This window comes from Crocodylus siamensis, chromosome 1 (assembly GCF_052110815.1).
Source record: "Crocodylus siamensis isolate JL-2025a chromosome 1, ASM5211081v1, whole genome shotgun sequence".
Taxonomy (NCBI): Eukaryota; Metazoa; Chordata; order Crocodylia; family Crocodylidae; genus Crocodylus; species Crocodylus siamensis.
This window is the reverse complement of record NC_143395.1, coordinates 317,441,642-317,465,501: the sequence shown is the minus strand read 5'-3', so window position 1 is coordinate 317,465,501 and position 23,860 is coordinate 317,441,642. Positions and strand designations below refer to the sequence as shown.

At 38.7% G+C, this 23,860-nt stretch overlaps 1 protein-coding gene across 3 annotated transcripts in view; it reads left to right on the top strand.

Moving 5' to 3' along the window:
* PCCA (propionyl-CoA carboxylase subunit alpha) overlaps nucleotides 1-23,860 on the top strand; it is a 475,583-nt gene that overhangs the window by 167,269 nt on the left and 284,454 nt on the right. For all 3 annotated transcript variants that reach the window (XM_090022723.1, XM_090022741.1, XM_090022732.1), the window contains 3 exons: nucleotides 1,707-1,785; nucleotides 11,952-12,054; nucleotides 19,220-19,314. In XM_090022723.1, the coding sequence (XP_089878849.1) occupies nucleotides 1,707-1,785; nucleotides 11,952-12,054; nucleotides 19,220-19,314 (277 nt within the window). The remainder of the gene's footprint in view (nucleotides 1-1,706; nucleotides 1,786-11,951; nucleotides 12,055-19,219; nucleotides 19,315-23,860) is intronic.

Here is a 23,860-nt window from a genome sequence, read left to right as displayed (position 1 = left end):
GGATGCGTAATGCTCCTTGACATAGAGCGCCACACCCCCACCTTTCCTTCCTTTTCTGTCCTGCCTGTAAAGCCTATAGCCCCTAATACTAGCTGCCCATTTGTGGAATGAATCCCACCATGTTTCTGTAAGCCCTGTTATGTCTGGGTCTGAACTGGCTATTCTGAGGGTGAGTTCCTCCTGTTCATTCCCCATACTGCGAGCATTGGTATATAGGCATTTAAGGCCTTGCCTAGCTGCATATGCCACCCCCTGATTTGGGAGACTGTCTGGACCCCTGTTTCTTACCTGGGCACTCCTTGCATTTGTCACCTGTCTTGCTCGGGTGGCATCTCCTCGTCTTCCTGCGGCCCCCTCCCCTTGCGAGGCTAGTTTAAAGCTCGCCGTATGAGATCAGCCAACTTGGAAGAGAAGACATGCTTGCCTTTAGGAGAGAGGTGAAGCCCATCCCACCCCAGCAAGTCCCCTGCCCGAAAGCATGGGTCATTATCTAGGAACCCAAGGCCTGCCTGGCAGCACCAACTGTGTAAGCGCCGGTTGACCTCACCAATGCAGGTCCCATGTTGCCATCCCTGCCTACTCACTGGAAAAAGAGATGAGAATACCACCTGTGCCCCCATCTTCTTAAGCTTGTCCCCTAGAGCCTTGAAATCCTTCATAATGTGGTCAGGGTTGCCCCTGGCTGTGTCATTCGTCTCCACGTGGATAACATCCTTTCAGTAGGCTTTTGATTACTATTAACTGTGGTAATCCTGGATGTTCTAGATGGTTATCTAATCACTGTTTGAAGATATTGGCCTCCTCTACATTCAGAGGCAAGGAGTTCCACAGTCTAATTGCACATCATGTGGGAAAGTATTTTCTCTTATTAGTTTTGAATTTAACTTTTGTACAGTGTTCCCTGATCTTGTTTTATGAAGTAGGGAAAATTACCTTCTCTGTATGATTATTTGATGTGCTCTTTATCATTTCTCCCCATGGACACTGTCATGCAGACAAGGCCAAAATAATTCTTGAACCAGACTCAAACACTAGTATTAAGTTACCTTACTCTGTAATAAATTATTATTCAGTATGGGAAGAGTGGTCAGATTTCTGCCCCTCCTTTGGTTTCAGTTCCTGATCAGCTTAGAGGAAACAGTTTTGTTACATTCTGTTGGAAAGATTATAGCAAGTTCAGCATATAATGATTATCCATATTTAATTATGTTTATTCACCTGCTTAATGTGCATGCAGCATAGATCTTTTGAGATGTCCCTAGGTATTTAAAGTTTACCTCAATTACCTATTGACACTTTTCACAAATTGCAGATGAGCATCTACTGTCTATTGCTGCTGATAAAGTATATATCTTTTAATTTTACCAGAGTAAATATTTATTTTAACAGTAGGAGAGTAACAGAGCTTGTTTGTTCAGGAAAGCTATTTTGGAGGTCAAATAAATCCATTTATGTAACATTTTCTTTGCTATTTGGGAACTGTTCATACAATATTTTTGCTTTAAATGAAATGGGGAAGGCAGCATTTTCATGGCATCAAAAATCTGATAGCCTAGTTGTACCATACAAAATAATCTCTCCAAATCATCAGCTTTCTAATAAACCAGTTATTGTCTACTGCATTATTGGACATGTGGTCAGTTGTCATGTTCATATTACCAACTGATCAAAGTTTGAACTTCTGTCTAATTCTTCCCTGCTGTTAGGCTACCCTGTCATGATCAAGGCCTCAGCAGGTGGTGGCGGGAAAGGCATGAGAATCGCTTGGGATGATGAAGAGACCAGGTGAGATACTCTCCAAAAAATAGCCTTGATGAATGCTACAGTTATCAAAGTCCCATTAAACTACTGAGAACTGAGAGTCAAACAGATATTAAATGTTACATGGAGAAATAGGATAATATTTTCTTTTATTTCTATAAAAAATAAAGAACAACCTCATACTTGCACAGTCATTGCAGTCAGTTTATTGCTGGGATATTTAAAAGGTTTTAAAATTATTTCTCTAATGTGACATGATGTAAATTTGTGCTGTAAAAATTTTTTTTATTGCAGGTCTTTTAGTATATGATGCATGCTGGTCCATGTTTTAACTAAAATAAACAGCTGGGCTTCAATCCTACCAACACAAACACACAATTACCGTATTTTTGTGCATGTAACACTCCTTCCCCATAGAACACACACCTTGTTTTTGGAAGGCAGAATGCAGAAAACTATTTAGATTACTGTGTGACATAGAATAAGTCCTCCTGGAAAGATAGTAGTCAGAAAGCATGGCACCAAGAAATTCCTGGTGCCAGTTGCCTCACGCAGACTGTCTCCTGGGATGCCACATTTTCTGAACATTGTTTTCAGGAGAATTCTGTCACACAAGGTTAGGCCCTGGACTTTTGCAAGGATGGTAGTAGAAAAACTGTTAGTTCTTTACTATAAGTTGTTCTTTTTATAATTTCCTATTAATAAAGTGTTGATTCCATATCAGAGGCCTCATCACGACAGTACTAGCAGCTCACTGCTTCGGGCAGATGTTATGGTGCTCAGCTGATAGCTATTGCTATGAGTGGGGTAAAACAGGACTCTGCCATCTTGGCGGCTGCATGACATGCATGGTGTCTCCAGGTGCGCTTCTTTTCTAGCAAAGAAAACAGTTTCTTCACTTAAAACACACGTGTCAGTTCTGGGGGGCTGAGTTTTAGGAAAAGGTATGTGTTGTGTGTGAGAAAATATGATATTTCTATTAAATTCAACATCACTGATTTTACTTGTGTGTGGAAAAACATCAAATGAGTACTTCCAGTGCCATGGCAGCAATGAGTTACATAATTTGTTTTAAAATATTAATTTCCAATCAGCTGGGGGGAGTGTGCATGCATGTGTCTGAAGCCCTTGCCAGATATACAGATAAAGTTGCAATGGGATCTGATGTGCTATCCACACAATTCACACACAAGCAGGGCAGGAACTATGATTGTGCGATTGCATGTCAGATCCTATGATACCTTATTGCTAGTGCCTTGTACCACCAAGTAGCGAGCTCCCATGGCTGGGAGCCTCCGCAGCAGATTATTAAATAGATTTGTACTGAATTAGCCACACTACTGGCTGTTCACAGAACAAAGAATGTAAATCCATTCTGTAAGCCTTACAATACAGTTTAATAAAGGTAATGGTTTGGGTCAGCTGATGGAGAACCCAGCTGGAGGAGGTGTACTATGCACTCTCATGGCTGGCGGCCTGGTTCAGCTGCAGGCTCCCTGCCTTGGAGGTGTATCGTCTGCCCATGGCTGGGAATCCAGATCACATATGCAGTTAATGGCATGATAGGAACTAGCCACAAAGTTATTACACATTTTTTGTGGAATAACTTTGTTGCTTATTTCTTGTTTTATCATGCTGTTAGTTGGTTGAATGTGTGGCTGTGTCATAACTTCGGATGTGATTACCTGGTTAATCATCTCCAGGGATCCCAGTTTTCTCTGATTTAAAAAAAAAAAACCCCAATTTTTGGTTTAAAAAAAAAAGTAACCCCAAATCCATATTTTTTCATGATTTAAATGAAACACCACTAATATACAGATATGTATAAAGTGGTGTTTCATTTTAATTATGGAAAAAATTTGGATTTGGAGTTACTTTTTTAACTGAATGTTGGGGATTTTTTTTAATTGGAGAAAACCAGGATCCCTGGTCATTTCTTAAGTGTAATGTTGCCCTTGCCACATTCAGAATAATGTGGCAAGGGCCTTACATGACTGATTAGTTGCATGGGGAAAAACATCAAGAGAGTATTTGCCGTGTCAGGGCAGTAATGAATTACATGATTTGTAGAGGTGTGCAAAGCTTCAGTTGCTGATTTGATTTGGGGAAGATTTGACCCAATTCAGAGGCTGAATCGCTTAAACCGAATCGAATCAGGAGACTAAAAAGAAACCTCTGAATCAATTCGGAGCCTCCGAATAGATTTGGAAAAAGATTCGGAGATTCAGAAGGCAGTCTTTCAGGGGAACAGAAACCGAGAAGAGGGAGGGGGAGCAGGGAGAGAAAGACTGACATCTGTAGTTGGCCAGTGACTCTGATCTTTCCCTGAGTCCCCTTCCAATCACATTGATCTGGGGAAGGGACAGCATATAAGTCTCTGTCTGCAGCCTTTCTGACCTTCCTGTGAGCTGTTTCTGCCTGAGCAAAAGAGGGGTGGGCAACTAGCCCAGAAACAGGTGAGTGGGCAGAGATCTAACCAGCACTGGGAAGGCCCCCTGCTACAGGCTACCATCTTTGCTGTTTTCATCCAAATCTGCCAACAAATGACAAAGTTATAGGTTTATTATACTCTATGGCAAATCACCAAATCTCACTGAATCCTCTTTATCAAATCTCGCTGAAACTTTATCATACTCTATGGTGAATCACCAAATCTCGCTGAATGTTCCGAAGCTGATTCAGCTGAATCGATTCGGAACAGTGATCCGAATCTCCAAACTGAACCATTGTTCTCTGAATTGGCCAAATCTGAATTTAATACTTCCCTATTCGCACTGGCCTAATGATTTTTGTTAATGTCACAGTCAGTTAGTGTATGTGTATATGAGAGAGAGCGAGCACATGCAACACAGAGATGATTTATTCAGTGCAAAAGTATTTATTTATTTTTTTTAAAGAAAAAGTCATCTTCTGACCCCCTGAACTCTTCTCAACACTTTCTAGATGATTTAAGATGTTTCAGAATGCATTTTTCTGTGACATCAATCAGGAGTCCAGTTGCAATTCATTGCATTAGCAGCATCACAGAATGATTTATTCTGATGTCTTCAGTGAACTGTTAGATAATTTTGTGTCACAAAAAAGTTTAGGTACATTTTTTTAGGTACCAAGTTTAGGTACATTTTTGTTTAAGTTCATTGTTTTCCATGTTAGGACAGCCAGCATACATGTTAAATTAATTCAGGTTTAGTTTGTTAGTTTAATGAATCACACCTAAGATTTTATGGAAATATTTTAGTGTGCAAACTATTAAAGAATTACACCAGAAGACACCAAAAAAATGCAAGGTTCTCCACCTTGGGAAGAAAAACCTGCCGCATCCTTATAGACTTGGCAGTGCTATGCTGGCTAGCGCTATGGAAGAAGGAGACTTGGGGATCATCATTGACCACAAGATGAACATGAGCCAGCGGTGCAATGCTCAGGCTACTAAAGCAACCAAAACTCTGGCTTACATCCATAGATGCTTCCCAAGCAAATCCCAGGACGTCATTCTCCCCTTGTACTCGGCCTTGGTGAGGCCGCAGCTGGAGTACTGCGTCCAGTTTTGGGTTCCACAATTCAAAAAGGATGTGGAGAAGCTTGAGAGAGTTCAGAGAAGAGCCACGCACATGATCAGAGGTCAGGACAACAGATCTTATGACGACAGGCTGAGAGCTATGGGGCTCTTTAGCCTGGAAAAGCGCAGGCTCAGGGATGATCTGATAACCACCTATAAGTTTATCAGGGTGACCACCAGCATCTGGGGAACGTTTGTTCACCAGAGCACCCCGATGGATGACGAGGTGGAACGGTCATAAACTACTACAAGACCGTTTCAGGCTGGACATAAGGAAGAATGTCTTTACTGTCCACACCCCCAAGGTCTGGAATAGCCTGCCATCGGAGGTGGTTCAAGTACCTACATTGAACAGCTTCAAGAGTAAATTGGATGCTTATCTTGCTGGGATCCTATGACCCCAGCTAACTTCCTGCCCTTTGGGTGGGGGGCTGGACTCGATCTCCCAAGGTCCATTCCAGCCGTAATGTCTATGAAATCTATGAAATAAATCGCAATTTTATGGAAATTGCAAAATTTGGCAATGCTCACAAAAATCCAGATGTTTTGGCTTCACCTCTCAAAATAAAATTGGCCGCTTCAGAAGAAAAATGACCTGGGAACAACCAGGGTTAAATCAGCCCAGAACAGTTTCTCCTGGGAGAGCAAATGTCTGCTGTTGTACTAAATCAGCTAAACTGTTGATTTGGTTCAGCAATCATAAAAAGGTAATTTATTTAAAAATGAAAACTAATATGGAATGATGCTTTCTAAATTGTTTAAAAGAAAAGGCAAGTTTTGTGATTGTGAGAGGGCCTCTCTTGCTGATGTTAACAGAGTCTAGTCTGGGATATTCTAGTTTATTTTAATGATGAAGTTGTAATAGTACCAAAAATTAGTAATATTTGCCTCATTTATGAAATATGCCCTTTTTAGATAGTGTTACATTTCCCTTGTCTTTGCAAAGTTTCCTTACATTAAAGAAAGTGTAGATCAAAAACACCTAGTTGCTGAGGGGAAAAAAGTATAATTTACAGAAAAACTGCATTTGCATTATTGATCTAATTAAGAAAATATTCATGCACAAAATTTGCAACTAGGAAGCTGTGAAGGTGAACTTTACTTAAGTTGGCTAAGTGTTTTGCACGGTCACAGAGAGGTAAATTGAGATTAAGAATTGGGGGAAAATTTTATATTAGGAAGATTTGAGAATTAGAAATATGAAGAGGGAGATTTCAGTTTATTTTGTAGTGAACATTAATTAATTATAAATGACAACTAGATTATGAAAATTTTTTTTTGTAGTTTGCTTGCCTTGCCTAAGAAATAGGGTAAAATACAGTAAAAGCTGTGTTATCCGGCACTTTATTAACTGGCATGCTGGTCGACTTCGACTTCAGGCCATGGCCTGGGACAAAGCAGTCTATGTGGGGCCTCCCTCCCTGTCCCCGGCACACTGACACCAGGGAGTGGAAGTCTGGTGCACTGGATGTGGCGGGAGGGGTGGTGACCCTACCAAGCAAAGACGCCTCTCCAGTAACAGGCCTATTTGGTTATTCAGCACCCGCCATTCCCCATGGCTGCCGGATAACAGAGCTTTTGCTCTATTTTCATTTGATTTTCTTGTTCATATAAACATCGCTGGCATACATTGGCTGGAGGGGCATGTGCTTCTATGGCTGGGAGCCAGTGTCATCTGGGAGCTCCCAGGCTCAAGTTCACATGCTCCCTCCTCCCCCTTAGCTGGAATCTCTGATCAGGTGATGGGGCTCCCAGCCACAGGGGTCCTTTGGCCATGTGTTCAGTCAGTGGTGTGATAGGAAGTTATTTCATGTATTTTGTGGATTAACTTTGTAGCTTATTCCTCTTTTATCATGCCATTAATTGATTGAACATGTGGCTAGGTGACCACTTTAAGACATAAAGAACCAGTTAATTATGCCTTATGTGTAAGTGGGGCCTTTTATAGCAGTGAAAAAAGGACTATAACAAACAGTATTATTGGGAGCTTTCTTTTATTCAGTCCCTGCATCCTGTAATTTTTTAAATTCTGTCCAAAAACATGAAATTGCATCTAATTAATAGGGACCTCCTCAAATCGTGATTTCATGGAAATTGTGAAATTGGGCAATGTTCACAAAATCCGTGGACAAAAAAACTTATTAAAAATAAAATGCTGGGTCCCGAGTGGGAGTGGGAGTCTTCATGGCCACTGCAGCCCAGCAGTGTGGCTGCTGGATGGAAAGGGGTAAAGGGGAAATGAGATGCTGACATAAAGGGGACCGGGCAAGATGGCTGTCACCCCTACCCCTGATTGGCTGAGAGTGCTGCTTGCTGTGTGGACCTGTCCCTCCGCCAATCAGTGGTGAGGGGGAGGGACCACATGATGCACAGCCCTCATGGCCAACCAGTGGTGGGTGGTAAGGGCACCAGGGGTCCTTGGCCAATCAAAAACATGGGGGACTTCTGCCACAGTAAGCCTATGAATGTGACAGCTGGCCCCATGATCTGCCCATGAAACTGACTGCTTGCCTCCTCAATTTGGGTAGATGCTTACTAATTAAGGATCAATCAGTGCCTTGAAATAAGGCATAATCATAAATTATATTGGATATTAGTTATTTGGAAAAAAAATACTAGAAATGAATAGAGAAAATTAACAATATTTATGAAATTCCATTTTTGTAAGGGGAAAAATAAACGCGGCTATTTTTGTTTTTATAATTTGATTACTCTGGTAGAAATTATAGAAATACGAAGCTAGTGATTTATATAGTATACATACCATGACTATCATGAAAAATTATGTAAGTATTTAAAATAAATTTGCTAGCAGGCTGAAATAGCGACATCATTTTTGGTGTCTGTTTCATTGTAATATAGATTTTTAAAAACATTTTCATAGATTTAATAGACATCAGGGCTGGAAGGGACCTCGGGAGATCATCGAGTCCAGCCCCCTGCCCAAAGGGCAGGAAGTCAGCTGGGGTCATAGGATCCCAGCAAGATAAGCATCCAATTTACTCTTGAAGGTTTTCGATGTGTAGGTGCTTGGCAGACTGTTCCAGACCTTGGGGGCTCGGACAGTAAAGAAATTCTTCCTTATGTCCAGCCTGAAACGGTCTTGCAGGAGTTTGCGACCGTTCGACCTAGTCATCCCTTGGGGCGCTCTGGTGAACAAACGTTCCCCCAGATGCTGGTGGTCACCCCTTATAAACTTATAGGTGGCCATCAGATCACCCCTGAGCCTACGCTTTTCCAGGCTAAAGAGTCCCATGTCTCTCAGCCTATCATCGTAAGATCTGTTTTCCTGACCTCTGATCATGTGCGTGGCTCTCTTCTGGACTCTCTCAAGCTTCTCCACATCCTTTTTGAATTGTGGAGCCCAAAACTGGACACAGTACTCCAGCTGTGGCCTCACCAAGGCCAAGTACAAGGGGAGAATGACGTCCCGGGATTTGCTTGAGAAGCATCTATGGATGCAAGCCAGCGTTTTGGTCACTTTATTAGCCGCAGCATCGCATTTTAATATTCATTAGAAATTTATTAGAGCACTGTATTAAGTAGTCACCATTTTAGAAATATTCCATTGTATTAATGGTTACCAGGCTTTATTTTTAACTAGACCTCCTTTTAAGATTTTGGATTAGGTTTTCAAAGAACACAGAATTGGACAGAAAATCTCTTTGTAGTGTCTGTACAATGTCAGGGCTATTGTTTTATTTTTTTTCTCATTAATTGGCATGTAGTTTAGATTTTATTATTGAAGATTATAATGTCACATTTGTCTCCAGTCCCTTAGCTTACTAGAGTAATAGTAGTGAGGCTTAGCTCTGTACTGGAGGCATACGGGGGTCCTGTATCATTCCGTTACAAGTTAGCCGACAGTGAATTGGAGGATTCCCATGTGCATTTATTTAAAGTTATATTTCTTGGCAATTTTTGTAGGTGGAAAGGGCACACTGAAGCATCTTCTTCACGGCCTAGGACATAGTTCTGTCAGCAATGGAGATTTGCAAAGGCAACCTCCAGGTTCTGCCATCTCAAACCAACCTCTGCTCTGATGTGGTTCTGAGACCATACCTCCCAATGCTTTGCTGTATCACTGGTTTAGGACAGAATCAAAGAAAAGGAATGATTAAAATATAAATGCTGTCTGGTGTGCTCCATTTTTTTTCTTTAAACGGCTTTCATCCAAACTCTAGCTTAGTTTATGTGCATGTGATCTGAAAATGTCTTTTAGTCGCTTTTTAAAATGAGTGAAATTCATTTATTATCATATTATCACACCATGGGTGCAAACACAAATACAACTGTGTCAGTAAGATCAGAATACTTAATTGAGAAAATCACATATTTTTAGGTTTTACAGATGTATAGATTAGGTAATTAGACATATTGATTTTTTTTTTTAACAAGCATTGCAGTCTGGATTTTTTAATTAGCACATGCTTCAGTGAAGGAAAAATATAGTAGTCAATCAATTGTGTATAACGTTTTCTGATAGAATGTTTACCAAAAGAAACAAAACCTTTGATTTAAGAGTTAAAGTAACTCTAAACTTGTTCTAATACCTGCAGGTATATCAGTTCATGTGTGTATGTATCTGTGTTTTTTTTTTCCCCCTAAGTTGGGTCAGTGGTGGTATATAACTCTTTATGGAGAATGGATACACCCTACAGCTAAAGTCCACCCTTCTCTTGAATAAGTTATTTAATGTATTAACTTAAACAAATAAAAAGGCTGGCTGAAGGAAACCACCAAATGCACATTAAACAAATTCACATCTACTTAAATTACAAAGCAAACTTTAGCTAAATCCAGAAATCTAAGAGAAGGATATTAAATATCCTCATTTTTGTGCACAATGCAAGGCCAGATTCATTTATCCCAAACTCAGAAAAAATGCTGTGTAGGTTTTGTTCAGGGCATTGGTGTGGAGGACACAAGATTTCCAAGTAGCCTTAACTGGGAGAGGAACTGAGGGTATACTAAAGCATAGTCCTTCCACGACTGCTCTTCCAGATTCCACTATACCAGGAGTTGCTGCCATGTCACACCCCTGCATTTGGTAGAACTACCACATTTCCATAGGTAACAATACTGTGGTTCTATCTAAACCTTCCCCCTTTACTGATCTATTTGGGGCTAGTGGAGAACCATTTTCTGCCAGGTGAAGGGATTGTAGAAAGCTTCATGCTGCCTGTTAGGACCTCTGCATCATAGGCAATCTTCCCTGTGCAAATTTGATTTAAACTTAGGTGCCACTTCCTGGCTACATTTGCACCAGTCCTTAGCATCCCCAGTTGAGGTGTTCCTAAATACTCCTTGAGCATTTTTTTCCTAAATGGAAGCAGAATAGCCTTGGCTGTGTGAGTGTTGGCACATTGTCATTCAGCTGTGTTAATTTGCCTGCTGAAGGCACTCCACACAGACAGCTACCCCTGCTTCCTATTGAAGCTGTTTGCCCAGAGCAGTGCTGTGTGCTTAAAGGTGCTGTCATTAGGGCTAAGTTCAGATAGTCAGAAAGCTCAAGGTTGAATCAATTCAATCTTTGCAGTTTAGTCTAACCTATTGAGATTTGTAGTGTAGATTGAACTGATAAGCAAGTGAACAGACATTCACTTCTGTTTCTCAAAATGCAGCCACATGCCTGCAGTGGCTTAGCCCAGAAGCCAGGGGGGTGCACACTTCCCTGCTCAGCTGGAGCAGACAGCTTGGGTCAAGGCTAGCCTGCTACCCTGAGGTTTATGTGCACTGAACTTCTGTTGTCACAGATTTGAACCAGTTTCTGATCATGTATACTGGTTTATGTGTAATTTCTGTCTATAACCTAGACGTGGTAAGTTTCCCATACAGACATAAGTTATGACCCACAGTGGTAAATGTTCCATCAGTGAAAGCAAAGCCAGTGTTTATGGTGTCTGATTAACCAAACAAATGAAATTCAAATGGTTGTTTATGAAAGAGTAAATGGAGGCAAGAGGGAAAATCTGATAAAGGAATGTGCATGGTAGGGCCCAGCTCTCATGTAGATTGGCAGGGGAGGAATGAATATAAGAGCAAAGGGTGTAGTTGTATATATTGAGAAACACAATGCTATGCTGGAAGCTGTTGTATGTATGTATGTATGTATGTATGTATGTACGTAGCTGTTGAGTTTACCAGGTACAGAGGAAAGCACCTGAAATTGGTCCTTTAATCTACTTTATATATAACTAACCTTGGCCGTTATTGAGATACTATGAATCACAACAATTAGTGGTGGGCTTTACTGTTGCCAAACGTAATGTTCTGTAACTGTTATTTTTTAAATTTATTGGATTATTTTAACTGAATAATAATGTAAATAATCATTATTCAAAATTGTCTAATTGTCTGAAAAATTCTGAAATATATTAAATGCATCTGGAGTTCCCTTTATTGATTCTTTTACTTTTCAGCTGTCTTTTCAAGAAAAAACACAAAAGTAAAATCTGTTTGTTACAGGAATTAATTCATGCTTTGTGAAAATACCATTTATGCTGAGACACAAAAATGCTTACACTGCTAGTATAATGCAAGTGAATAGCAAAACTCCCAGTGATTCAGGTCCTAGCAGACTTAATTTTCTTTTTTGCCAACCTATTTTTTCTTTGTTTCTTTTTTCAAGGGAAGGTTTTAGGTTTTCTTCTCAAGAAGCAGCTTCAAGTTTTGGTGATGATAGACTGTTGATAGAAAAGTTCATTGATAACCCTCGCCACATAGAAATCCAGGTTTGTTCCGTTTTTGTGGGTAAGACCTGAAATGATTGAACCTTTTGGGATTCCAGTGTGACTAAAGATGCATTATAACTATAAGCATGTTCATATTTGTTATGACTGTAAGGATGTTAGGGATATCAAACTCTGTTTTGTTTCTAAGGTGCCTGACAGACATATTTATTGGATGGTTTAAGATGTTAATCACATGATGAGCTGTAACATGCCACATGTTCTACCTAGATGCTCTTTGTGGCTGGTTTGGATGGTGCTTTAATGTGATAATGTGGCATATTAAAACCTGATCCATGACTGACAAGAGGGGCTTTAGATTTGCTGGTATCGAAGGAGCCCATCAGCCTCTCTTACCCTCCTCCCCCCACCTCCTACAGGAGGACATTTAAAGCAAGATCAGACAGCCCTAGTGCTGGGCTGAACAGTTGGTTTTAATTTTCCATTGCAGGGGGGAGCTCTGGTGACGTTTAAAGCTGGGTTCAGCATTGGCAAGTTTAAAGCTGGCTGTGACCCATCCCTGACTTTGGGCTTCATGGTGTAGCTTTAAAGGTCCTGGATCTTGAATATCTGGTATGGCACATAACACAGTTTTTGGGATCTGGATAAAATTCCACAGATCCCATTGTGTGTTTAAATTAATATCTGCCAGGGGACTCAGAGACTGTGGCTTGGATTTTAGTTGTTTTCTCAAGCAACATGTTAGAATAGATTCTGGTGGATGCCCCAGGTAATAGATAGATGGCCCTTGTGATAGGCAGCCTGTTGGTGGGTGGTAAGAAATCTGTGGGAATCTATTCTAAATCTGAAATTGGAGAGTTCAGATCCTGGAGGGAGTTTGTGTCTAAGGTGGCTGTGATACGTGCTATTCAACTACATCTTTTTAGCTGCCTCCTCTGGCAATATTACAATAGTATATCCCTCATACCATAATCTTCCACCTGGCTGAGTGAAAATTTGCTTAAAAGAGGGGCATAAGCCTGGCTCTTCTTCTGAACCTTAAAAACCTGTTTGCCTCTAATTTTTCTCCTTCGTTTTCCTGTTCACATCACACTGTTGGAGCATTTTTCATGCTAAGGTGGGTTAGACCAGACTTCTTTCAGAGCTCAGTTAACCTTTCCTTGTTTGGCTAGAGAGGGGTTGCTTGCTTCCTTTAGATACATTAGGAAGAAACCAACATAGAAAAACTAAATGAGGGTCTTGTTTGTGTTGTAATGTCTGAGGTGTATAATTAAACAATGTGCTTATCTTCACTTTGGGATCAGTGGCATCATTTAAGATATGAATTATGTGTAGGCTCATTACTCACAGTGTACAGAAGTTTCATTTTAGTTGGGTAGCTAAGTTGTTAAAGAAGATTAGTTCTGATCTTGGGCCAGTTCCCCAGCTGGTATAAATTGGAATAGCTCTCTTGAAGCAAATGGAGCTACTTTGATGAATGCTATGAGTATTATAAGCAGTTCCTTACAAAGTTGAATACAAGTTTTATTCATGTGAGAGTTACAAATCTTCTTAAAGCACTTCACTGAATCTGAAACTTTAAAACAAAATCTGTGATTTAGGTGTATAACCACAAACAAGGAATTATGTTTTAACTAAGAGAAAACAATTCTAGTATTCAAATAAAAAATAAAACAAAAAAATCCCCTGTCTCGCTGTCGTCCAGATTAACAGTATTATGACTTTTTCCAAAACAGTTTCCTTTGGCACTTACACAAGAACAAAAAAATATATATTAAAAAAGTTTTGGATGATTAAGAACAGAGCTTTTAGGACTGGAGGCCTAGTCACAACTATATTGGCACTTTTATGATGCTTGAATATTGTACTAAAAAGTATAGTTTTAAGTATATTAAAGAATGTTATTGGCCTTCACTGTGTATACTTCCCAGTCCTTGATTTATATTATGTTAGTAGTATCAGATATGTATGTAGAATGAATTAAAACTAAAAAGATAAGGTACAGATCTTACACAGTTTGAGAAACTTCTACATTTATTTACATTTTCATATTAAAGTTCTTTTTAAAAAACAATGACCTTTATATTTTCTTCAGGGAATTTCTTTACATTTTAATGTAGTCTTATGTATTTATTTTTATAAACGAAAGTAAAGTGATTGTTCTCACAGGGTTTGTTTGTATTGCAACAAATTTGATATGGGAACAGAAACATATCCATGTAAAATAGCGCCCTAGAACGTTCCTCTAACTATGTACAGGGGAAGTGTAGGTATCGCATCATGCCTCTTTTTGGATTAATTTATAAAATGTTCCTGGAATTAAATCATTTGTATGTGGATTTATTATTTCAGCTTACAAAATACTGGGCACAGAATACATGGTTTACACAATCAAATCAGAGTTTTGTGCACAACCCAAACCAAAATTGAATAAGTTTCTGTTAGGTTGCTTAATACTCTAAGCAAAAGAATATAAAGATGTTTCACTATTACTAATTTTTACTTGAGACTTTTCATGTTAGAATTTTGAAAAATCAAAGTTCCAACCCTCCAAGGGCCCAAGCAGGTGCTTTTAGACCTAGGAAATCATTTACTTGACATTCTTTTCCAATGTGTTGTATCACCAGACATCCTATAAACCAAAATAAAACTACTGATGCCAAACAACATCTGTTTCACAAAGAAAAAGGTTTTGTTAGAGAGGCTTGCCTTTTTAATATTTTGAGTATATTTTTTCATGTCATACTTGAAGGAATTAACTGGGTATAAGTAACCCTGACTTAATCTTTTCTGACAAGAAATCTATAATGAGCATGTCAATTTCCTTAACAGAAGTTTCACTTACTTTTCCAGTCCAAAATACAAATTCTTTATAATTTGTCACATGATTTTTTTAGGGAGAGATTGAGATACTCTGACAGCAGCTCAATACTTAATATAAAAAACCAAAAGATCCTGCTGATTATGTGGAGTGCTTGGTAAGAGAACAATATTCAGCCCCCTTGACACAGCTGAATATGTCCAGTCACATGCATGATGTGATGTGACCTGATTATGATCTTCTTTTCATTTAAAACTTCTCCCTAACCACAGATTCACTGTAGTATCAGGGAAATGGGCAAAGAATAAATTTGCTAGGGCAGGGGGCGGTGGCAACAGCTTATCTGCTGAATCCGGTCCACAGAGCTGGGGGTTTTGGTGGCATTTTGGCTGTGGGAAGCTTTGCCTGCACCTAGGCTGGAGCCAAACACTGAGGAGATGACCTGAGGCGAGACTACAAAGAGCTGTGCCCATCCTGCAGCTGGGGGACAGGGAGAAGTAGTGATGGGGAAAAGCCACTGGTGCTGTTGTGGCAGTGGCTTCATTGGAACACCAGCCTGCCTGATACCTGAGTTGGGTTGTTCCAGCCCAGGGCTCTGAAAAGTTGTCCATCATTTTGCTAGGGGTGAACGTTAAACCTTAACTTTTGACTGGCTGGGGATAGTGTGTACTAAACCAGTAAGTTTCAGTCTATATCTTAATTCACCACAGAGGTCAAACAACTAGGAATTTATACCTTAGTTTTCAAAAGTAACCAGTCATTTTGACCGTCTTTTTTGTGGTGCTCAGCTTGATGGACTTGAAAGTGGCTTGATTTTTCCTAAAGTGCTGTTATCAGGCCTCTGAAAATATGGTCCTTTTAATATGTCTCTAAGTGAACACTTTTTTTTGAAACTGTAAACCACTGTTTCTTCTCTTTGATATCATATACCATCTCTTCTGTTTCCAAAATGATTAAAAAAAGGAAAAAAATAGTAAAACTTCAGCTATTAGGTATCTTGCTAGGTTTTTAAAGATTAAAAAACTATAAAAGAGTCTAGTTGAAGGTAAATGCTCTTTATGTAGTAATGTTTCATTCTAGATTCAGATCCTACAGATTCTCATGCGTGTTGCTTTATTTTAAACATGTGAGAAGTCCCATTGGTATTGGTGGGATTCTTCAGATGCTTAAAATTAGGCACATACATGAATATTGGAAAGATCAGGATCTTAAAATAAGCTGTTTCTTAACAGAGTAATAGTGACTGTCAGATTTTATATGTTATAAAAAAAAAAATACCCCTATACTCCCAATTTACATGCATCTTCTTTCCCCCAAATGAACAAAAAGCACCCAAAGATTTTAACTATTCATCCTTATTTTTCACCCTTTTTTTGCTTATAGAAGCAATTTAAGGCTCGATTCTGCTCCCAGTGGAATAGATGTAAAACTTTTGCATGCAAACATATTTAGTCAGTTTCATTATGTCCATAAAACCCAGAAACTACCACCACAAGTGGGAAACAAGGCAGTTTTAAGAAGACTGAAAATAGAATAAGAAATTCAGTTGATATTTTTGAGAACCCAATCCTAGAATGCTCTCCGTGTCAATAGGACTTAGTTTCATAGTTTCAAAGTTCAAAGCACATGCACAACTTTAAATGTGTGTGTAAGTGCTTTCCTAAATAGGTATCCAGGTTGTAGCCATATTGGCCCAGTGGAAAAAGCAATCAGGACTCATAGTAGAGATGATATCTTTTATTATACCAACAAGATTTTTGCAAAAAAAAAAATCTTTAATTGCAAGCTTTCAGGCGCAAACACCCTTCATCAGGCATTGGAGAAAAGATGGTAAAAGTTCTCCTGGGGACAAATGAATTTCTACCTAGGAGAACTTCTACCATCTTTTCTCCAATGCCTGATGAAGGGAGTTTGTACCCAAAAGCTTGCAATTAAAGAAATCTTTCGAAATAGGGATTGACTGAATTAAATGTTTCAGTTTTTTAGTGAATTAGAGCCAATCCATCTTTATTTTTATCTTATTAAAGTACTTTTATCTTTTAAACATTGGCAGTATCACTTTTAAGGACAATGTGCTTCCATAAATAGAACAATTACACAAATATTAAACAAACACCATTTATTTTAATACTTGATAATTTTATTTGTAACACAGGTAATGATTAATCTTGTTTTTGTTGCATGTATTTTGATCTTCTAAAGGTATATTAAAGATATATACACAGTTTAAACTTCATGTTCTAAACCAGTGTGGGACACTGACTTTGATTTATTTTCAAACTATTTAATGTATAAACAATTTGGGACCAAATGCCAAATATTTGTTAATTTAACAGTAAGTTTCAAACAGAACTTTTTTTTAACATTCTCTCACAGCTCCAAGACTCTAGTTACTTAAAAATGTAAGTAAGGAGTTTCCTGTGTCTACCTATAAAACAATCACTTTGTAAAACATAAGAAAAGGCTAAAACAATTAACAGGAAAAAAGAGTCCAAATAGACTTTATGGCTTGCATTGATTTGGGAATCTTGTTCTCCCAGAATATCTGACATGAAGGACGTGAGTTTAAAGTAAGGGTAAACTGAGTGTCTAATTGTAAAAGTATTTGGCCAAATACCAAATACTGTCACCGGAAATTGTATTTGGCTAAATCCAAAAAAAAGGGGAACAAAGCACAATAAATGATATTTTATTATTTAGTGTAAAAGGGAGTCTGCAAATTCAAATGCTAGTAAGAAACAAATCTTGCAGTCTTACAAAAAAGACTATATTCTTTAGTAATAGTTTGATAAATAACTTCCTTTTATTACCACTGAGGAAAAAATGCTATAGGTAGAACATGTATTTTTTAATTAAAGAGGGGTGTTTTGATTCATCCTGCTAGAAATGAAAGATCATTATTCCTTTGGTAAATACATTCCGAAAACAATTACTTTTTTCAGTTTTGTTCATCTTCTGGATAGAATTAAAAGGCTAGCTTTGGATGTTCCTTGCTTACACTATTAAGCCTGATAGTTAAGAGCTGTGTCTTGAATGCATTAAATGTTCATATCTGCAGTTGTGGATAAAAGCACAATGGCAGTTATAAGATACAGACTGCAAATGTGAGAGGTATTATAAACAACTTCCTTAGAGGTTGCATGTGTTTCAAAACTGGGTAGAAGAAAGGGAAGAATGTAGTGATTTTGCTATAAGAAGAACATACAGTTGAAAACGATGAAAATGTTTTGTTTTTCCTCATGGAAAGTTTTGATATATGGGTGGGAACAACCCTCTATCTCTTCTTTGTTATCATTTTCCATTAGCAATTTCTGCTTTATTTTTTGTCAAATGAAAAGTTGAAATTCCACTGTGACCCCACACTTTTCAGGAAAAAAAAAAGTTTGTTTCAATCAAAACAGTTTCTACCAAAAAAGCTCCAGTGGATTATTTTTGGCCAGCCTTGATGAGAGGGTCTGAGATGGTCACAAAAGGAAAGAAAAAGCAGTACCCACTGATTTTAGAAGAGAGATCCCACCAAAGCAAAAATACTCTGCTCTTTGAGTCCTGTATAATAATGTAAACAATTTTAATGCCAACTCTATTCTTCTGTTAAAGAAGTCTTGGGAATTTCTAGAGTTCAGGTGCTGCTGTCCTGAACTGGATAAGCTGTGAGTAGGTGTGAGAACTCTCACTGGAGTTCCTGGAAGTTGCTGAGTATCCTGATTCTTATCCATTATCACAGTTTAGCCTGTGATGAACTTTTTGCACATAAACAGTCTTACTGAAGTCAAAACTCAGAGAGTTTTGTTTCATCTACCTGGATTATTCCCACTTTTCTTTATAATTATTTTGTTGGCATATGAGCAAAGTGCACTCAGAGCTGTACTTATTTTGTGGTGCTGAAAAGCACAAAAAATAATAAAACTTCTTATCACTGAATATGGTGTACCAATTGTATTTAAACCGAGTACGGTGATTCTATTTTTATCTAGACATTTTTCATTGGAGTACTTCATTTTTAAAGGATAAGACATTGGAATTGGCATAGACAAAAGAGGTTATATGGAGAGACTCATAAGATGAGGAAGCAGATATTGTAATGAGAATGACCTAAGGATAGGAAGCAGCATGAAAGAAGGTATGAAGCTGGATGTGGGAGGAGAAGACTGGGGAAACATTTAGACAAGTATGGGCATTTAAGAACAAAGGACTCAAGGGAACCTCCTGATCACCATGTCCAGTTCCCTTCTGTCTTGGGCAGTCCCATCGTACAACTCCTTTCATGAACTCATCAAACTGTGTCTTCAAAGTAGGTAGGTTGGTTGTCCCTAATACTCCTATTGCAGAATGTCAATGGCCAGATGTTTGCACTTGTTTGTTAATAACACCATTTTTTTTTTCTAGGTTTTGGGAGATAAGCATGGCAATGCTTTGTGGCTGAATGAGAGAGAGTGTTCCATTCAAAGAAGAAATCAAAAGGTCGTGGAAGAGGCACCAAGGCAAGTAAATATCTTTCATCATATATTTTGGTGAGGATATTAGAAAGCTTCTAGTTTTGCATATCGTACATATGTGAACAACTTTCCATTAAGAACAACGTAAAATAAATAAAAGAGTACATTTAAGTTTGATTGTCTTTGGGGATTTGATCACTTTTGTTTTTCCATTGTAGGGTTGTTTTATGCATCCAGGTCTTGTCTCCTGGGAGGATAGAGCTAGGCAGTGAATTAAAACTCCTATTTAAATTAGAATCAAGGGTAAGGGAAAGTTGAGGATTTGATAAGTCTGTGTTAAAATTTCCTTTTCTTACAGTACCTATTGTTGGTGATGTGGTAGAAAAATAAGTTTTCTTTTCCATTGATTGTTTTTTCCTGTGTCTCAAATGATCTAAATTGCACCATTGGACTAGTAATGAGGTAGGTAGTAGGTTGGAAGGAAGAGGTTATTTTTAGGCCTTTCTTGACAATAACTTTTAAAATTTTCAACTGTGTGGAAGGATTTCTATTTACTGACAACAAGCACATAGAAACAAGGGATACTTCCATTATGGGTGGACAAAGGATCATATTTACAGTGGTTAGGCCTATTTCCCAAATCAGTATCAGTTATTAAACCTATTATCCAGACCCAGACTTAAGTACACTGAATCTTAAGAGACCAACTAATGAATAGGTATTTTTGAAAGGAGCAGTTACTGCACAATAAAATAAACAATACTGTAAGTGAAGGGTACATAAATCAGCTACATAATAAAAGACAGACCAAATCCAAGAGTTAAAATTGTTCAGGTTTATGAAGTGCCCAGTACCTCTTGGTCACCACCTGTGGGCTGCCACCAAGGGCAGAAGCAGTTCCTGTAGGGGGAGGTTCTAGCTCTCCCATGTGGAGATGTTTCCATCAATAGTGTCTCTACTGGGCTTCTGTCTCCGTTTCCACAGCCCTGTTTAAGTTCCCGTAATCCACTTATGATATAATACTTGAGATTATTTTAATTGAATGATTTTTTGTTCCATATCAAGAAAACTGATGATCAGGCCATTTTAATTTAAATTCATAATCTTGTAGAAAATATATAATATGGATACTGATAGTATTTTAAACACAGCTGATTCATTTAATATACAGGTACATGCTGTTTTCTTCTTTGTTGTAGGTTTCTACCATTGAGTTCAGAAGCTAAAGGAAATCTTAAAGATTTATGCTTGCTGTTCCTAAAAATATTTGATGGTGTTATGTTAGCTAATTGGAGAACAGATTCTACTGTCCTTGCTTGTGTGAAGTAGGACCTTGTATAATACGTGTCCAATATATCCTTAACATCACTGATTACACCTGGAGCTGAGGCATATCTGCATTTTGCAGCAATTATTCTAAAAGCAGTATATACTACTTTCCAGTGTTTGCTTCAGAAAATTTATATGGTTGAAAAACTTGGGTGGTATAAATTCAAACTGCTTTTAAATATCCATTGCTTATTACTGTTTGCCAAAATGCAGTTATGTTTAGTGTTTAATGTATAGTTGCTTATTAGTGCAGAAGAACATAGCTTGAACATTTAGGGCATATATAAATGCCCTAACATTTGGCATGCATTTGGACAGAATGCAAGTTATCAGAGTTAAAATTTGATTTTTAGAAGGTTAATGCTGGTTATAGTTAGAAGTGGTGCTTATAACTCGAGGGTCGAAGGTATTTTAGGAAACGTTTTGGCACCGGGTAATAAATGGGCAGCCCTCTGCCTATGAACAACTTTTTGTTCCAACAAAGGCATGGCAGGAGAGCCAGGTGGGCAGACTGCCCTAGACAAGTGGGTGGGCCAACAATTGGGCAGAACTTGAGATGGCTCCCTGCCACACCAGGAAGCTGATTTTATAAATTTAAGTAACCTGTACTTGAAATTTGAAAAATAGTGGGGCTATTGTAATTTTCGTATTACATGGTATCATCCAATAGGAGGTGAAATCCAGTACTGTGGGTGAATTTCTAATTATATTTTATTCTAAGTTGAGGGTCCAGAGGAGGGCCACTCGTATTGTTGAGGGCCTCCCTGGCCAGCCTTTTGAGGAAAGGCTGAGGGACCTGAATCTCTTCAGTCTCCGCAAGAGGAGACTGAGGGGGGATTTTGTGGCTGCCTACAACCTTATCAGGGGCCACCAACAGGGTCTCAGGGAAAGTCTGTTCACCAGGGCCCCCCTTGGAGTCACTAGGAACAATGGCCACAAGCTGAGGGAGGATGGGTTTAAGTTAGATATTAGGAAAAACTACTTCACTGTAAGGGTGGTCAGAGCCTGGAGTAGGCTTCCCAGAGAGGTGGTGCTCTCACCTTCCCTGGAAATCTTCAAGAGGAGACTAGATAGGCACCTGGCTGGGGTCTTATGACCCCTGCCACTCCCAGTGCTCCTTCCTGCCCATGACGGGGTTGGACTTGATCTGTCTAGGTCCCTTCCGACTCATTGATTCTATGATTCTATGAGGAGTAAATATATATTTAAAAAATGGAAAAGTGTTATTTACTTGGAAAAAATATTCAGCGTTTGTGAACTGGGTCGAAGGTATTTTAGGAAATGTTTTGTTTCAAAATGGTACTAATAAAGAGAAGATGAGTAAAGTTGGCAAGCTAGTTAACTGACCATCTGTTATTTGACCATAGTTAAATATTGTCAAATATTCCATGAAGCCAAGAATACCTTTATGTAGATGGCAGCCTACCTTTCCTATTGGATTATGGTGTCATCTGTTAGCAAGTGCAGGGCTTCTTGCTTGCCAGGCTTGTGCAAATCAGAGCTACCTGCACACATTCCATTTAGGAACATTTAAAAACTGATATTTGTCTTTTTTAGTTATTGATACAGTTTTATATCTGTATGTATTTTATTTCTGTTTAATTGCCTTTTTTAACTGCATGGGCTGTCCCTGAGGTTCCGGGATAAAAGCTAAGGACAAGGTTGCCAACTGTCCATAAATTTATGGACAGTAGGTAAAAATGCCTGCCTGTAAAATCCATAAAATACATGAATTGTCAGTAAAAGCTCTAAGCTGCTGGAGCTGATTAAAGCTGCATGGTTGGAAAGCAGCTGGATGCAGTGGTGAAGTACACACATAGCATAGTAGCATTACTTGGTGTCCAAGTGAGAATGCAGCACTACAGGGAGCTCTTAGGGCTTCAGACCCCATCCCTCCCAACCATGTGCTGCTACTGTTGCATCTTGTTCACTGCCTATAACACTGCTGATCTGTAGGGGGGAGGGGGAGGATCTGTGCTGGGACAGGGGGAGCAGGGCTTGCTGAGTAAATAAGGCCGGGGTGTGGGCAGCATGGTGCAGAGTGCAGTTGAGGGTGTCACGGTATGGGGGTAAGTATGGGCCCCTGGTGAGGCAGTGTGGTGTAAAATCATTACTACAGTCAAACAGGTTGCGAACCCAAGGATTTACTGCAAACTTTTTACTTGATAGCCACATTTTTTTTAAAAATGTTTTTTTTACTATGATCACTGTTAAACTGCTAAATTTGAAGCCAGTTTTTCTAAATGGGGCCTACCAGCGGGGTAGGATCTGGCAAAAGTGTTCCATTTACATTATGTAAAACATATATCAGTATAAATATGTCTGTAAAAATTTGGTTGCCAGTAAAAAGCTTGCAGATTGTCAGTAAAAATGTTTTTCTTGGTTTGGCAACCCTAGTGAACGAGAAGAAAACAAACTGTTTTGTATTGAATATCATTCCTGTACCTAATGTTATTAGTTATGAGAATTCATTACATTTTTTTGGAATTGAATTTCATTGTTTCACAATAATAGTTAACTAACTTGTTTTATTATTTTAAATCTAACCTATTGACAAATAAATTCTCTCTTTACCATTCTAATAAATTGTTGCTTAATATAATTGACCATTATTTAACAATATTTGTCTGGTCATTTCACCAGTATTTTTTTTACTGGTCAAAAACCCATCCTTAAGTGGGAGGTAACATAGTGCCCATGAAGACATCTCTCAGGCTGTACAAACAGTAGAAAAAGTCCGTTGTATTGTCTTTGATCAGGTTTGCAGTAGCTTCAAGAAAGTCTTCTGACTGAAATGTCACGTCTGATCTCTTTTTCTCCTCTTGATGCTTTTATCATGGAAAACCCTTTTATTTTGCAGCTTTTGCTGCCAGAGGAACTGTTTGGTTGGGAGTGTAACAGGTATATGAGGTGGGGAGGGAGTTGAAGTCAGGTTTAAAATGTTGTTTTCAGGTGGTGTGTAATTAGGTTGGGGAAGGGGTTGTACAGGGAGCAATAGGGAAGGAAATGGTGAGTGGTTTAAGGGGAAGAGAATGTATATGAAAGGTAAAGAAGCAGAAAGGAGTAGGTAAACCTCAGTTAACCTAGTTGATTGCAGAGATTATATAGTCATTTTAGAGTATAAAGCTTAACCACATGGCAGAGATCAAGTTTAACAGTATGACACTTCTTTTCTATTCTTCAGCTACGGCAGGGGGTGAATAGAGAGACCTTAGATATACATTAGCAAACATAGGAAGACATCACTGTAGTCGAAGGGTAG